Raw genomic sequence first — 17168 nt, forward strand, 5'->3', positions numbered from 1 at the left:
ATTTGCCACCACTGAGATTGTCCCTGTGTGTGTGTGTTTGTGTGTGTGTGTGTGTGTGCATGCAGAGAACATTCTGAAATGGGCACCCAGAAGCCCAGGGAGGGCATGGTCTGTGGGCTTGCTGTGGGCAGCACTGGGCACCAAGGAACGAGGATCCCTGCGTGAAGGGCTGTGCCCACCATCTCCCCAAGGCTGTGGCAGACCCTCTGTCAATACAGAAGTGGGCCAGACCACACAGGCACAAGGCATGTGTCCATGGCTTCCTTCCTGACCCTGCCTGTCCAGAGCCACAGTTCTTCACATGGGGGTCCCAACTGGCAAACTGGTTAGAAACACAAAACTTCCAGGCCACACAGGCCAGCTGGGTCGGAACCGGAGCAGCACAGCAGCCTGGCTTCACCTGGCCCTTGACAACCCTGGGGAGGGGCAGACTCCAGCCTGGGGCCAGCTGCTCTGGCCACAGGCTCCCGCAGCCCCAGGGCCAGGACGCAGAGGGAGCAGCCTGGCAGCCGAGGTTCCAGCTCCAGGAAACAGCACTTTAAGTATAAAAAATCCAGTGTCTGACTGGTTCCCTCCTGCTGCTTTCAGAAAGTAGCACAGGTTTTAGGTGATAATGGCCAAAAGCCGCAGTGCAGAGGGGACCATCTCTGGGTCTCAGGTCAGGAAATACGGCTTTTTTGTGGAGTATCTTTTTGCGACACATGCAAAAACATTTCTAGCTAGCAACGCCTGGGAACTGTTTCCAGATGACCCAGGGAAGGCGTGAAACGAAATGACTCTACTTTGTGCACTGCAGCTGCTGAGTGGACAGGCGGCTTCTTCCAGCTCTCCCTCTGTCTACGTGTGAACAGCCCGTGATCGCGAAGACCCAGCACGGAGTAATTGGAGGAGCCATAGGCCCGTGATGGTGAAGCTCAGGCAGCGCCCCACCCCACCCCCAGCCCAGGGACAGGGTGTGGGGGAGGGAAGCCTGAGGCCAAGAGAGGCCCAGGGCCAGATGGCGGCAGGAAAATCTGGGGGCCCAGGGCTGACCTGTGTCCCCCTGCCCCAGGCGCCCCATGCACCTCTAGAAGGCAGAGGTGGACGCCCAGCAATGCAGGCAAAGCTAGACCGCATCTGTGTCATTGCAGGCTCACACGTGGCAGAAGCGAATGGACAGAGTAAGTGCCGCCCCACCCACCCCACTTGCCAGCCCGGAGTCCACGGGGCGGGGCAGTCACCAGTGCTGGGCCTGGGTCTGCGCCTCACACAGCCTGTATCTTACCACCAGCACGTAGATCCTGCCTGCACAGGGGCCCCACCTGCAGGTGGGTGCTGGTCACAGGAGGTCCCGCCTATGCATGTATCCCACCTGCGCACATACCCCACTGCACACAGGTCCCGCCTGCACACATATCCTGCTGCACACGGGTCCCGCCTGCACACATATCCCACCACACACAGATCGCGCCTGTACGAACGTGAGCCTCCTTCCCTGTGCAGTCCCTGAGGCCTGGGAGGTCCTGGCTGAGGGCACCCTCCACTCAAACCCCCCTACACACACACACACACACACACACACACACACACACACACACACACACACACACACACACACACACACACACACACACACACACACACACACACACACACACACACACACACACACACACACACACACACACACACACACACACACACACACACACACACACACACACACACACACACACACACACACGGGCAGTGGCACCTCACAGGCTGACTCGCTGCAGGACACAGGAGCCGCCCTTCTAGTGGGGAGGGGGTGGGGAGAAGGGAGGCAGCAGGAAGGAGACACCCTACGGGAGGGCCAAGCCTTGGGCCTAGGATGGGAATGACAGTGACCAGAGGTCAGGGGGCTGACACCCGCGAGGAGTCAGGAAACCCAGCAGAGGGCTTAAGACGCTACAGCCAGGGGTGCAGACCTCAGGCAAGCATTGGAGCTACTGACCAGCCCTCCCAAGGCCCCACACTTGGGGCCCCGTCCATCATAGCTGGCCCAGCCCAGCTTTGCCTTAACCTCCTCAGCCCTCTGCTCAGGCTCCTGCAAACAAAAAAACAAGAGCCCCCGAAAACCCCATCAACTCCAGGGGAGGAGCAGACACCAGGACTCCATCTGTCCTTGCTTTTCCATAACCCCCCACAAGGCTCCACTGCCCAGCACCGTGGACTCCATACCCAGGGCCTGGCCACCCAGCCATCCCTCAGCCAGAGACCCTGCCCCATGGGTGACACTGGCCTGGCAGCAGCACCCACCCACCCCCCTGTGGCCAGCCTGCCCTCAGCCTGGAGCAAGCTGTATCCTCATGGCAAATGCCCTACCGTTGCTCCACAGGCCAGAGGAGGAGGTACCCCACTTTAAAGTCTGGGAAACCAAGGCTGAGGCACAAGTGAGGGTCCGACTGTGCTGTCTGCTCTCCTAAACATGAAGATTTGCTGCCAGACACCCTGGCGGGTGGGGCCCCCTGGAAGTCCTGACCCAAGACCCCCAGATGCCCCACTGAGCCACTGAACCTGGGGTTTTGCAGAGGTGGGGCCTAGGGCAGGGGCGGGTAGGACTGGGGCAGGGCCTAGGGTAGTGGCCTGCCCAGCGCCTTCCCCACCAGGTGCCTGTGTGCCCTGGGTGGGCAGGGACAGGCGGGGACAGGGCAAGGTCATGCTGGCTTCCACCTGGGCTAGGGCTCCGCCTGTGTCCTGGAGAGCCCACCAAGCTCCAGTCCCTGCCCCTCAGGATGGGGATCATGCCCCATTGAGGACCACCCAGGCAGAGCACCTCAGCCCCTCACTAGGTCCTCATTCCCCTCAGCTGAGGCCCCCGCCCAGCCCTGGGCTGAAGGCCTCCCCCCAGGTGGGCAGTAGAGGGACAAGGGCTCCCGACCCCACCCTTAGATGGGGCGCTTGCCCAGCAGGCGCTGCAGCTTGCCTAGAGAAGGGGGTTTCTCATGGCCTCTGCCCACCTGGGTCCACCCCCAGCCAGGGGAGCAATAAAGGGGCCACCAGGGAGGAGGCTGCAAACACTCCCCAACCTGGCTGCTGAGCCCCAGGTCTTAGAGTAGAATTGCAGGGCTTCAGGGCTGCCCTCAGCGCCCCAGGTCCCGCCCAGCCACGTGGAAGGCTAAGGTCACTGACGTGGTCACCCCTGGCTGGCCTGTGGGGGTGGACCATGCTGGTGTTGCCCCACCCCCAGCCTGCATGGAGGAGGGGTGCACTCACTGGCCGCAGAAGGCCCACCAGGGCTGAATTCCGAGCTGGGTGGCTACTCTCCCCCCTTGACACCCTGTGGTGGCTGCTCAAAGGAGCCTATAGTCAAGGCCAAGGCAGCTGTGGGGAGGGACCCTGGGCCCTCAGGCAGCCATGCCCATCCCCTCTCATTCTGGCTCCTTTCCCAAGCAAGGGGCCGCCCAGCAGCTTGGGTCAGGGGCGCCTCACAGATCCCACATTCCTTGGAGTACGGCCCCACCCCTGCAGTGACTGTGCCAGGCTGCGTCACTGGGGCTGCCCACCCCACTGCCCCCAGGGTGCTGGGGTGCAGCTTGAGCCCTGAGTGGGTGGCCATGGCATAGTGCCCAGCGTGCCTCCCCCCGCACAGGCCATGGAGCACTGCAGGCCCAAGGCTGCCACAGGGCCCTAGCCCTTCCCCACACTCATCCATTCCCCACCAGCCTGGAGCCTCCCATTCACCCTTAACCAGGCCCCAGGCAGGACCTGCAGGAGGCCCAGGTGTGGGCAGCCAGTCCCAGTCCCTCGGATGGGTGTGTGGGTGCTGTCGTGGGTACCTGGGGCAGAGAGGACCTGGCCTCCCCCATTCCCTGGGCCCCACATCAGCCTACATGGTCCTCACAGCCCTCCTGGGTGGTCACTATCACCAGCCAGTGTACAGGGGGAAACTGAGGCCCAGCTGTGGCCTAGGCCCTGGGACAGACAGAAGGAAAGGCAAGGCCTGGGAAGAAGGAAAGGGGAGTTGCCCTGTAAGAGCATGTGGACTTGGGGGCTTTGGTTCCACAGGGTGGGGGCTGTGACCCACAGGTGGGGGGAGCTCTATCCCTCGGGTTGGGGGGCTCTCTCCTGCAGGATGGGGGACTCTGTCTTGCAGGCAGGGTGCTGGCCCCAGCTGCCAGGCCCAGAACACTGGCCCTCAGAGGTGGCAGAAGAAGGCCTGCCCCGGGTGGGCTGGGCTCTTAGCAGCAGTTAGGCCCACACAATCCCTGCTTTGTCCCTGTGACCCCTGACACAGCGGCCTCGGACCCAGCTCAGCCTCCATCTTGTCCAAGGTCAGAGGCAGCTGGCCTGGGCAGCTCGCGTGTGGCCAGGGGCAGCCAGCTGGGCAGACTCCCTGGGGCGGGGGCCCAGGGCAACCCAGGCAGGGAGCAGACAGGCCCCAGGTCCGCTACCTCTGCTGCCGACAGCGTGGAATTGGGGTCATCCTCCCGTCCCCAGAGCCCCAATACAGGCCCGACAAAGGCTAGCGTGCTGCCCTCCCCACCCCCACAGCAGATGTGCCCCAATGTCCGTTTCCGTGTGGCAGCCTTACAAAGCTCCTCAAAAGCCCCATCTGCAGACAGAGGGCCTGAGATGCAAAGCCCCCTGGCTACCGAGTGTCCAGAGTTGGGCACTGTCTCTGGGCTGTCAAGTGCCTCTGGGGTCAGGCGCAGGCACAGGGCTACCCCCACTAAGTCCAAAGTAGCCAGTAGGGCCCTGCCCATGTGGCTGAAGGGGCCAGTCCACACAGGGGGACACAGGGAGGACAGGGGGCCACAAGGCAGGCAGCACCAGGCTCCCTCTCCTGACGTGTCGTGCCCAGAGCCACATGTGGCCACTATGGAGCTCCCTGTCTGTCTGGCAACAGCACCCCCTCCAACAAAGGATGAAGCACAAGTGGCCTGGTGTGAACACACAACCCTGTTCAATGGAGCTGGCACGTCACCAGACCCGGTTCCCCACACCGAACGCCAATACCCCCATCCCCATGTGGGCAGACAGACCACAGGGTAACACTCCCAACCACGGGGGGAAGCTGGCACCAGGACCGGCAGGTAGGGGCCGTGCATAACTTGCAGTGCCGCCCAGTGGGCCGGAGAGGCTTTGGGGAGCCCCAGGCCCACAGAGACCCAGGTGCAGCCCCACATGGGGTGGGAGGACAGAGCGGTCAGCCAGCCTCCTCTCCTGGCACTGATTCCAGGGGCAGGCCCATCTTCCCTGGGCCCAGAAGAAGCGAGGTGTACAGCTAGGCCTTGAAGGCAAAGGTGCTCTCTGAATCGGAAGCCCAGGTAATCACTAAGGCGCCCCTAACCGCGCCTCTGAGTGCCAGCCCCAGGCACATCGGCCATTGATGAGGTGCTGGCAGACGGGGGCAGCACAGTGGACTTGGCCATCCTTGGTGTCTTGCCACTGACCCATCCACCAGGCAGCTGGCATGTGGAGGACCTATCTGTTTTAAAGCCACAGAAGGTGCTAGAATGGGGCTCCTGCCTGGCAAAGTGAGGAACAGGGTGGTGCTGTGTCCCAAGAAGCACTTCCCCCCACCCCGTCCCCTTCCCCCTCCCCCCCACTACTTCGGGCCCTGGGGTCACTCAAAAGACAAATGCCCGAGGGAAAAACAGAAGAAATGACCCAAGAAGGGTGGAAGCTCCTCCTGCCAGCTCCCGCCACTGTCCCCGCTGGGGAAGGTACACACTTGTTCAGACCCACTGGGACTCCTGGATCGGCATGCCAACAAGTGGCCCAGGCCAGTGCCAGCATCCTGTGGTCTAGCCCCTCAGGGGCTCCACGTGGTCCCTGAGATGGCTGGTCAGGGACAAGGGCCAAGTGGGCAGCCGGTCCTGGAAGCCTGAGGCCATACCACCTACCCTCACAGCAGCCAGTGGCCAGACATGCCCACCAACCACCAGTGAGGACCAGGCCAGCCCCAGCCACCCTCAGAACAAGGGACAGGGCCTCACAAGCAGGCTGGACAGGGTAGGATGGAGCTCGCAAGTCAAGACCTGGAGCCCTCAGAGCCTGAGGCCCCTGTTCATCAATGCAACCAGGATGCAGGGTCCAGTCAGGCACCAGTGGCCCAGTGGCAGTCACTCGGACCCTTGGGAGCTCTGTGTGAGGGTCAGTCAGGAACAATTCTGGAGGCTCAGCGTCAGCGGGTGTTGGCCGAGCCTTCCATTCAAGTGCAAGCCTGGCCTGGCCCTGGTTCTAGATTTGATGTCCCAGCTTAGGCGGACACTGGGGCAGAGACGAGCCACGGATGACTCCAGAAGGCCTCCCTGCCCAGCCTGCTCTCCTACCGCCATCATGAAGCCTAACTGCACATCAGGATGGCCTCCAGCATGACCACAGGCGGGTTGAGCTCCCTGGAGGTCCCCTCTCTCCACACCTCTGCCCGCTCTGCTCCCTTTGCTTCCATGCCCGTGCCCAGGATCCCCAGCCCTGCAGGGCACATCCCCTTCTCCAAGGACCCCCTGGGCATGGAGTGGCTTCAGACTGGGGCAAACCTTCCCATGTGCAGACGATGCTCGGATGTGCTCCAATTCGTGGCAGGGACCTGGGACCAGACTGGGGGTCTACAGCTCCGCCTGCCAACCCCCTAGACCCCCCACCTTTCATCCTCCAAGGCTGGACTCTCCTTCTGGTCACCTACCTCTCCTCCTCTCACCTGGCCCATCATCAGTGGCCCCTCCCACCCCAGGACACCAAGGCCTTCTCCATCACCCCAGTGACTGCCTCCTCTCTCTGAACCTGGAGGGGAGGTTCCAGCTCCCCCATGTGGCAGCCCAGGCTCCTCCCCCTGGCCCACCCACCTGCTCGATGCCAGCCTGAGTGCCAGGTGTGCTGCAGGGTGTCTCCTCCCTGGCTCCAGTGACCCTGGCCTGAGAGCCCCGTGCCGCCGCCCCCATTGGTCTCTGGCCAGGTACATGAAAGTCTCCAGAGCAGGACCCCCGTCTTACTGTGGTGCCCTCAGCAGAGCCCGGGGCCCTGGACTTCTCCAGGTGCTCCTGCATCTCATGGGCTCCCCAGGCCCCTGGACAGAGGGAGGGAGGGATGGAGGCCCTGCAACATCCCCACCTCCAGACCCCCTTGGCTCCACCTGCACTCCTGGCATCACCCAGACACACCCGTTCCCAGCTCCAGGGTATCGCCTCCCTGGCCAGGAGCCTCCCATGGAGTCTCTGCAGGGAGCCAAGCCCAGGGAGGGGCTTAATGAGCACTTCTGGAGTCAGGGGAAAGCCCAATCAGGCAGCCCAACCCCCACAGCAGCGCCTGCCCATTCCTGCCACAGAGTCGCCAGAAACCACGCACATAGGCCCTCGAGGAGGCTCCAGGGCCACTGGAGGCTCCTGCTCCACACCTCGCCTGGGCCACCCTGGGGGGCTCTGGCCGCAGAAAGCCAACACCCTAGGCCTCAAGTGTAGCTAGGGAGAGCAGCCACTGAGCAGAGGGAAGATGGCTGTGAGACCCTGGCGCCACCAAACCAGTGTAAAGTTGCAAGTCCCAACCCACTGGGCCCAATGCTACAAAAGCCGAATTCTGACCCTAAGATGCAACAGGATGCACAAAGTTCTCAGAGCAGGTCCACCCAGGCCCCGAGGGGTTGGGGAGGTGGTGCTGTCCACCCCCAGCAGCTTCCCGGCCCACCCAGGATCCCGTGGGCATAGTGTGAGCAGATCAGAGGCCGTCTTCCAGCAGCAGACCCCTACATTGGGCACACGGTCTCAAATGGGGTGGGAGACTCACGCTGGGCTCAGACCCAGATCGTTCCACTCTCGACACCCAACTCAAGCGGAACAGCCTCCCTTTTAAAAAACCCAGGCAGAGAGGAAGTCAAGAAGAACAGGGAAGATTTGGGCAAGGAGCTGTCAGCCCATAAGACAAGGAGAGCCTACCCGGCACTGAGGTGCAAAACCAGGGGCCCCGCCATACCCAGTCCAGCAGTGGATGGAGACCCAGAGGGGCAGTGCGGAGGGAAGTCCAGCTCACATTCCTCACAGGCCTTCTGGCAGAGTGCCTATCTCCCAGATGAGGTCGAAAGAGAATCTCTGGGGTGGAGGGCAGGCTTGGGAAATGAAACTCACTCGGCAGGTGGTGCCAAAAACAAGCCAGCCAGCCAGCAGCCAAACCAAGCCCTGCACCCTCAGAGCCCACAGCCACCAAACTCCAGATTACCCTTCAGAAATGTTGGAGAGTCAGACGCCAAAGAGACAAGGATGGGCCTTCTCCCAGGCCTTCCTGGAAGACAGCACCCTGGAATCGCCGGGTAGCACTCCAAAGCGGTTAATGAGGCCAAAAACAACTCAGGCCGCACCAACAAGGAGGGGGTCTCAGGTAAACAAAGGGGAAACAGCCTCCAGGTCCCTGGAGGAGCCAGGCTGTGGGCTCTGAGTCCGTATCGAGCCTTGTGGAGCTGTTGACACACACATGTCCTTTTGTACTCATTATTGGTAATTACAGTGGAAACCTCCTGTAATTAACTGTAAACCGTACAGCCCAGGAGAAGTACGGAGACCAGCCCCGGGCCCCAGATGGGCACCGGACCTAATTCGTTGTTGTCATCGCTTACTCAGGGTTGTTGCCTTATAGTAACATTTTATTGGTGAGACAATTAGATTATTTCTGTCTCCTGCATTCCGCTGCCCTGAGCCCTTCCCCCGCTGTGGGATTCACCAACTTGAGCTTCCCAGGAAACACTCGGGTTTTGAACTCAGTTGAACACGGGCTGTCGGATACCTCCTCGAGCCCACGCCACGCCACTCCCACAAGGAACTATCAGGGACCCCCCCATGCCTCATCGGCTGGCACTCGCTCAGGCACACACAGCTCCGAGTTCAGGGCAGGGAAGGGGCAGCTCCGAGGCCCCAGCCCAGTCCCCCCCAACATCCAGCCTCAGTGGCATCACCGACGCCGCCCTCAAGAACCCAGCATGGCCATCATTTCTTCCCAAAGGCCACCTCGGGGCTCAGGGAGAGCCGGGGCCTGCAGCATCATCAGTGAGTGTGCCTCCTTACTGAATACCCGCCTCCAGTGGGTCTCCCCTCCCTAGGCTCCCTGCTGCCCAGGGTCTAAGGAACTTCCTCCCCCCGCCCCAGAAGGAGAGAAGCAGCAAGCGCCCAACCAACCCAGCTGCCAGGAGAGGCCCGAACTTGGAGAAGAAAGAAAATGGCTGAGGCCCAGCCTCCGACAAAGGCAACTCTGTCAACGCGGCTGGCTGACCAGATGAGGGGGCTGGCCGGCGGCTGGGCCGGAAAAGTTGGCTAAATGCAAGGGCAGCCTGGTCACCGCCAGCCTGGGCTGGGCCTCTGCAGGCACCTAACCTTATGGCCGAAGGATGGACAGCCCGGACCAGCCGGTAAGTGCCCTCCTCCTCCCCCGCAGGCCTGGTTTCTGCGCCTCCGGCTGAGGGATCCACGTCCGCCAGGCCCAGCACCAGCCACTGTCTCCCTCCCCTGGGTGCTTCCAGTGCGGTGTCGCAGCCGGCTCCGGCCCTGAGGCTGGAGCAGAGGAAGGCGCTGCCCAACCCTCCAGCCAGTCCCAGCGATCTCCCACCCCCACCAGTGCACGGAGCCCCAGCCTCTGGAGGGTGGCACCGCGGGGCCGCGGGCACCTCCGCTGCAGGCAGCGGCGTCGGGGGGGCCCCGGCAGGACGCGCACGGCGGCCGCGGCCTCCCAGCCCCAAGGCCGGCGCACCTGCACACGTCGCCGCGCGCCGGGGTGGGGGTGGGCCGGGGTCCCACGGCCCGGGGCGCAGCTGCTCGGGCAGCACGCTTATTAGCGGCCGCGGCAGACGGCAGATGGGCGCCGTCGGCCCCCTCCTCCGCGGCACAATGGCCCGGCCGGCTCCGCGCACAATGCAGCCTCCGGGCCGCGCACCTGGAGTCCCGCGCGTGTCCTTGGGCCGCGCCCCGGCGCCCTCGGATGCGCGCCCGCGGGACTCCCGGGTCGAGCCGGCTCTGGGCCGCAGGGCCCCCATTGTTCGCGGTCCCGGGCAGCCGCGGCGGCGCGAGGCCAGGGCTCGGCGCGCCCCCTGCCCGGCGCGCGGTCAGCGGACCCCGCGCGGTCCCCGGCCCGGCCCGCGCACGCACCTGTCTGCCCCTTGCCCAGCGTCTTCTCCAGCCGATAGGGCCCCACATACTGCGCGTGCTGCGCCCCGCCGCCGCCGCCTTCCTTCCCCGTCGATGTCATCGCTCCCGGGCCCGCGGCCGCGAGTGGCGCCCCGGACGGGCGGGCGGGCGGCAGGGAGGGGCCGGCGCGGCCGTCCGTCCGTCCGTGGGTCCGTGAGCGCCGCGATGCTCCGGTAGCGGCCCGGCGGGCGCGCTCCTCGCCGCCCCCCGCGCCCCGCTCCGGACGCGCCGGGCCGGCGATGCCGTCCGCTCGGGAAAGCACAGGCGGGCGGGGCACCAGGCTTCCGCCGCCGCCGCCGCCGCCGCCGCCGCCGCCGAGCCCGCGCCCCCGCCTGCGCCCCCCGCGCCTCCGCCCGCCGCCCGCGGCCGCGCACGAGCCGAGCCGAGCCGAGCCGAGCCCGAGCGAGCGCAGCCGGCGGGGCGGAAGCGCCGGGCCTCGGCGGCCACTGGCGCGCGCGGTGGCCAATCAGCGGCGCTGGCCAATCTGCGCCGTCCGCACCCGCCGCCCCTGCCAGTGCCCGCCCCCGGGCCCCGGGGGCACCCAGAGCGCTCGGGGGCGGCGCGGCTCCGGAGGACCGGCCGGACAAGGCCGGGGCGAGGCCGGGAGGCCGCCAGTCCGCCCCGCCGCCCGCGGTCCCGCGGCCCGAGGGCTTCGCGACCCGCCCGCAGGCCGCGGAATGCGCGGGGCCAAGCTGCCGCCGCCGCCCGGCCGGGCCTTAGAGCGCATCCCGGGAAGCGGGCGGGCGCGCTGTGAGCGCCGGGCGGGCGCGGAGCGGTGCAGGTGGCGGGCCCCCACTCCCAGCTCTAAGGCCGCCTTGGCCCAGGGGTGGGAAGGACTGTCCGGGCCACCGATTCCCTCCGCACCGTCCCCGGAGGCCCCGTCCACCCGGCTTTCAAAAAAGAGTTTCCCGCTCCTGGCGCTCAGCACTGCAGGAAGAGGCGCGGGGCCTGCACGAGGCTGCGGTGTCTGGAACCCGTGACCTTGCGCTTCCAGGGGTGTGCCCTGAGACGCTGCTCTCCGCTCAGGCTACCGCGGGGAGTAGGGGGGCAGCATTCCCCGGGGGTCGGCGAGGTCAAGGAGCTCACCCAGGGTCACACGCCTTGGTCTCCCCATCCCATGGTGTTCCCAGGCCTTTGCGCCAGACCCTTCATGGGACGGAGCTTGGGGAGGGGGCGAGATGGGCACAGAGGACTCTAGAGAAGCCACTGGAATCTCTAATGAAACCAGGCGGGTCTGCAGGGCACCTGGAGGCACCTCTCCTGTTTCTTGCGGGAAAACGCTGGTGTTTCCGTAAGTTAGTGCTGCAGAGGGGAGTGAGAGAAGGGCACCTGGAGGCACCTCTCCTGTTTCTTGCGGGAAAACGCTGGTGTTTCCGTAAGTTAGTGCTGCAGAGGGGAGTGAGAGAAGTGGGGGCCGGCAGCGGGGTCTGCTACAAGTCGGCGTCTGGGCCTGGCAGCGTTGGAGTCCCCAGGGCACTGGGTTTGTGGCTGGTGCGGGATATACCATCACTCTCTGGACGGCCGTGGGTCACTGGAAGGTTCTCTTGGGCACAGCCCTGGCTGTCCTGCCCTGTTCTGGACACCCCTGCTCTGCCCACCCTCTGGAGAACCATCGTGGACCCCAGAGACCCCTTATCGTTCCAGTATCCTTCCCTGCGGGGGCTCAGCGAGAACTGAGCGCTCTGTGGGCTGTTTGCATTTCTTTTTCCCCTCCCCCAGCCCAGGAATGGCATTCGGCCCTGGAAACCACTGTCCACCCCACTCCACACCTGCCTGTCACTTCCCTCCCTTCCCACTCACTTGTTAAAACTCATGGATATGCCACAGCACGGATGAACCTTGAAAACATACTGAAAGAAGTCAGTTGCAGAAGGACAAATAAACCATATCATCTCACTTACATGAAACAAGCGAACATATAGAAATCAAAGATTACTAATGGTTACAGGGTCAGGGAGAGAAGGGAAGTTTTTGCTTAGGGGTGTCTTAGTCATCTCATGCTGCAATAACAGAAACACCACAAGTGGATGGCTTTAACAAAGAGAAATTTATTCTCTCACAGCCTAGGAGGCCAGAAGTCTGAATTCAGGGCGCCAGACCCAGGCTTTCTCTTTCCGCTCTGGGGAAAGGTCCTTGTCATCGATCTTACCCTGGTCTAGGAGCTTCTTAGCGCAAGAACCCCAGGTCCAAAGCACACACTCTGCTCCGGCTCTTGTTCCTTGGTGGAATGAGGTCACTCTCCTCTCTGCTAGCTTCTATCTTTTATATCTCGAAAGAGATTGACTCAAAATACAACCTAATCCTGTAGATTGAGTCCTGCCTCATTAACATAACTGCCTCTAATCCTGCTTCATTAACATCATAGAGGTAGGATTTACAACACATAGGAAAATTACATCAGATCACAAAATGGTGGACAACCATACAATACTGGAAATCATGGCCTAGCCATGTTGATATGCATTTTTCGGGGACACAATTTGGTTCATAACGGGGGGGGCATTGAGTTTATGTTAGTGCCCTTGGGATGATTTGAAATGACCAGTGCCCTCCTGTCCAATTTAACAAGTCCACAGCAGAGCACCACGTCTCTCCACCCTGTCTTCGTGAGTTTGAGAGCACTCACTCCTCATGGCCAGCTTCTGCCCAGCAGGCTCCAGTGCTGGCCTTGGTGCTGAGACGCTCCAGAAAGGGGTGTACTGGGGGAGGGGGTGCAGCTGAGAGTGCTCATGACTGTGGCTGCCACAGCGCTCAGTCACCATCACTGGGAGGGGGCGATGCTCCTGCTTGAAGGAGGAGGGGTCGCACGAGGAAGGCTCTCAGAGCCAGAGTTCTGCCACCATCAGTCAGCAAGAGCTTTGCCAGGGCCGGCCAGAAGGTAGATGTCTCAGGAAGAACAGGCTCAGCCTTAGACAAGGGCTCTGTCCCACCCAAAAGGCCAGGCCAACATGGCCTTGCTGGTGGACTGTACCAAACATGGAAGGAAGAAATAACACCAGGATCACACAGTGCTTTCAGAAAACAGAGGAGCAGGCAATACTTCCCAACTCCTTTTATGAGACTGTCATAACCCTGGTACCAAACCCAGATGAGGACATTACAAGAAAATTAAAGTTCAATATCCTGCATGAGCCTAGACACAGAAATCCTGGACAAAATATTACCAAAGTAAGGCCAGTAATATATGAAAAGAATAATACAGTAACGAAAGAAAGGAATAATACATACGATTAATTGGGGTTTGTTCTAGGAATGAAAAGTTAGTGAAACATTTCAAAATCAGAGTAATACCCCATACTTGCAGACTCAAACAAAAACCATATGACCATCCCAATAGCTGTAGCAAAAGCATTTGAAAAAATTCAACATCCATTCGTGATAAAAACTCTCAGTAAACTAGGACTAGAAGGGAACTTCCTTGACTTGATAAAGGAAAACCACAAAAAGAAAGCAACAACAAAAAAACCTATAACTAACATCATAGTGGTAAAAGACTGAATACTTTCCCCTTAGGATAATGAATGAGGCAAGAATGCCCACTATCACCACTTTACCTCAACTTTGTACTAGAGGGCCTAGCCGGTGCAGTAAGGCAAGGAAAATAAAAGTTACATCAACTGGAAAGGAAAAAATGAGACCAGCTTTGTTTTCAACATAACGCTGTATTGTCTGTGGACAGTCCTAAGCTACAAAACACTCCTAGAACCAGTAAGTGAGCTTAGCAAGATTACAGGATAAAAATCACCTATGTTTCTGTGTACTAACCCCATATTCATGAATATGCCATGAATATACCATGGGCTGCCAAAAGAATGAACAAATATGTCTTGGAAGAAGTATAAGCAGAAAACTTCTTAGAAGCAAGGATGGTGAGACTGCAACTCACATACTTTGGACATGTTGTCAGGAGGAATCAGTCCCTGGAGAAGGACATCATGCTTGGCAAAGCAGAGGGTCATCGAAAAAGAGGAAGGCCCTCAATGAGATGAATCAACACAGTGGCTGCAACAATGGGCTCAAGGATAGCAACAATTGTGAGGATGGTGAAGGACTGGGCAGTGTTTCGTTCTGTTGTGCATAGGGCGGCTATGAGTGGGAACTGACTGGAAGGCAGCTAACAACAAAAACAACAACAACCCGTTGCTGTCGAGTTGATTCTGACTTGTAGTAACCCTATAGGACACAGTAGAACTGCCCCATAGGGTTTCCAAGTAGCGCCTGGTAGATTGCAACTGCTGACCTTTCGGTTAGCAGCCATAACCAAAACCAAACCACTACACCACCAGGGTTTCTGTGTACTAACAATGGACAAATGGAAGTTGAAATTGTAAAAACAATACTACTTACAAATTGAGTAAAAAACCATGAAATACAACAAATTATTCATGAGACCTATACACAGAAAACTACAAAACACTGCTGGGAGAGATAGATATGTTATCCCATATTCATGGATTCCAAGACTGAATATTGTTAAGATGTCAATTCTCCCAAAATTTATCTATAGATTCAATTCAATTTCAATCAAAACCCCAGCTGACTTTTTAAAAAAAATAAATTGAAATGTTGATTCTAAAATTTATAAAGAAACACAAAGGACCTAGGAAAAAAGCCAAAACAATTTTAAACAAGAACACAGTTGGGAGACACACATACCTGATTCCAAGACTTATTGTAAAGCTACCGTAATCAAGACAGTATGATATCAGTTTAAACATGGACATATAGATCAAAGAACAAGATTAGAGAGTCCAGAAATAAACCCTTACATTTATGGCAATTGATTTTCAGCAAAGGCAATCCAGTGGAGAAAGCCTAACTTCCTGTCAAATGGCGCTGGAACGATGAGACGTGCATATGTGAATAAAGAACCTCAAACCTTACCTCACACCATAGAAAAATATCAACAAGATTGACTAGTTAATTAACGAATAGTAACCATAGCTGGATGGTGCACCTAAATGTAAGAGCTGTAAGTATAAAACTTCTAGAAGAAGACACAGGAGAATTCTTTGTGTCCATGGGTTAAGCGGAGATTTCTTAACTAAGATGCAAAAAGCACAAAACATAAAATTAAAAAAAATAATTGGACCTCATTAAAAATCAAAACGTTTGCACTTCAAAGGACATTGTTAAGAAAACAAAAAGCCACAAATTAGGATAAAATATTTGCAAAACATGTATCTGATAAAAGATTTGTGCCTAGAAGATATAAAGAGCTCTTATCATTCAATAATAAGAACACAAACAACTTAATATAAAAAAAATGGGCAAAACACTTCAACCAAGAAGGCATATTAAAAAAAAAAAAAAAAGGAAAGAAGAAAAAGACATAAGAATGGCAAATAAGAACGCTGATGTTCAATTTCATTAGTCGTCAGGGACACTCACGGTAAGACAACAACGAGATGCCACTACGCACCCATTCCACTCACTGCCGTCCAGTCGATTCCGACTCATAGTGACCCTATAGGACAGAGTAGAACTGCCCCATAGAGTTTCCAAGGAGTGCCTGGCGGATTTGAGCTGCAACCTCTCGGTTAGCAGCTGTAGCTCTTAACCGCTACGCCAGCAGGGTTTCCATACACGCCCATTAGAATGATTAATATTTGAAAGACTGACAACAGCACGTCTTGGTGAGGATGCAGAGCAACTGGAACACTTGCACATTGCTGGTGGGAATGCCTAATGGTACAGCCTCTTTAGAAAACAGTTTGGCAGTTTCTTACAAAGTTAAACATACACTTACCACATGACCCAACAATCCTACTCAGAGTCTTTTATCAAAAAAAAAAAAAAAAATGAAAATTTATGTTCACACAAAGACTTGTACACAAATATTCATAGAAACTTTATTTTTAATTGCCAAACAACCAAAAGAGTCTTGAATGGCTGAATGGATAAACACACTTTGGAACATCCATATACTGGAAGACTATGCAGTCACGAGGAAGACCGTCAATGAGACGGATTAACAGAGTGGCTGCAACAATGGGCTCAAGCATAACGATTGTGAGTATGGCGCAGGACCAGAAACTGTTTCATCCTATCGTACATAGAGTTGATATGAGTCGGACTCAACTCGATGGCACCTAACAACAAAGACAACTCAGTCAAGAAATCAAACAAGAACAAAGTGGGAGGCCTCATTCTACCTGATTTTAGAACCTGTTATATCGCCACATAGAAACCCTGGTCGAATAGTGGTTAAGTGCTACGGCTGCTAACCAAAAGGTCAGCAGTTGAAATCCACCAGGTGCTTCTTGGAAACTCTGTGGGACAGTTCTACTCTGTCCTATAGGGTCGCTATGAGTAGGAATCGACTTGACGGCAGTGGGTGGGTATACCGCCACAGTAGTCAAAACAGCCTGGTACTGGTTCAACAACAGATACATAAACCAATGGAACAGAATTGAGAATCCAGGCATAAATCCGTCCACATATGAGCAGCTGACATTTGACAAAGGCCCCAAAACAGTTAAATGGGGAAAAGATGGTGCTGGCATAACTGGATATCCACCTGCAAAAAAATGAAACAAGACCCATACCTCACACCGTGCACAAAAGCAAACTCAAAATGGATCAAAGACCTAAATACAAAATCTAAAATGATAAAGATCATGGAAGAAAAAATAGGGACAATGTTAGGAGACCTAATACATGGCATAAACAGTACACAAAACATTACTAACAATGCAGAACAGAAACTAGATAACTGGGAGCTCCTAAAAATCAAACACCTATGCTCATCCAAAGACTTCACCAAAAGAGTAAAAAGATTACCTATAGACTGGGAAAAAGTTTTTAGCTGTGACATTTCCGATCAGGGCCTGATCTCTAAAATCTACATGATACTACAAAAACTCAACTACAAAAAGACAAATAACCCAATTAAAAAATGGGCAAAAGATATGAACAGACACTTCACTAAAGAAGACTTTCAGGTAGCTAACAGATACATGAGGAAATGCTCACGATCATTAGCCATTAAAAAAAAAAAAAAAAATTTTTTTTTTTTTTTTTGCCATTAGAGAAATGCAA

The 17168-nt window shown here is 57.2% G+C and overlaps 1 protein-coding gene across 15 annotated transcripts in view; it reads right to left on the reverse strand.

Annotated features, from left to right (window-relative positions):
* Positions 1-10376, reverse strand: part of BRSK2 (BR serine/threonine kinase 2) — an 82565-nt gene extending 72189 nt beyond the window's left edge. For 14 of the 15 annotated variants that reach the window (XR_007518313.1, XR_007518315.1, XR_007518314.1 and 11 more), the window contains exon 1: positions 10089-10376. Coding sequence is in view for 10 of the 15 variants with exons in the window: in XM_049892873.1 (XP_049748830.1) it covers positions 10089-10188 (100 nt within the window). In the remaining 5 variants the exon portion in view is untranslated. Of the gene's footprint in view, positions 1-9320; positions 9372-10088 lie in introns of those variants that run through there. The other variant, XM_049892864.1, reaches the window with a different exon arrangement.
* Between the last annotated feature and the right edge of the window lie 6792 nt (positions 10377-17168).

Source organism: Elephas maximus, chromosome 7 (assembly GCF_024166365.1).
Source record: "Elephas maximus indicus isolate mEleMax1 chromosome 7, mEleMax1 primary haplotype, whole genome shotgun sequence".
Lineage (NCBI taxonomy): Eukaryota > Metazoa > Chordata > Mammalia > Proboscidea > Elephantidae > Elephas > Elephas maximus.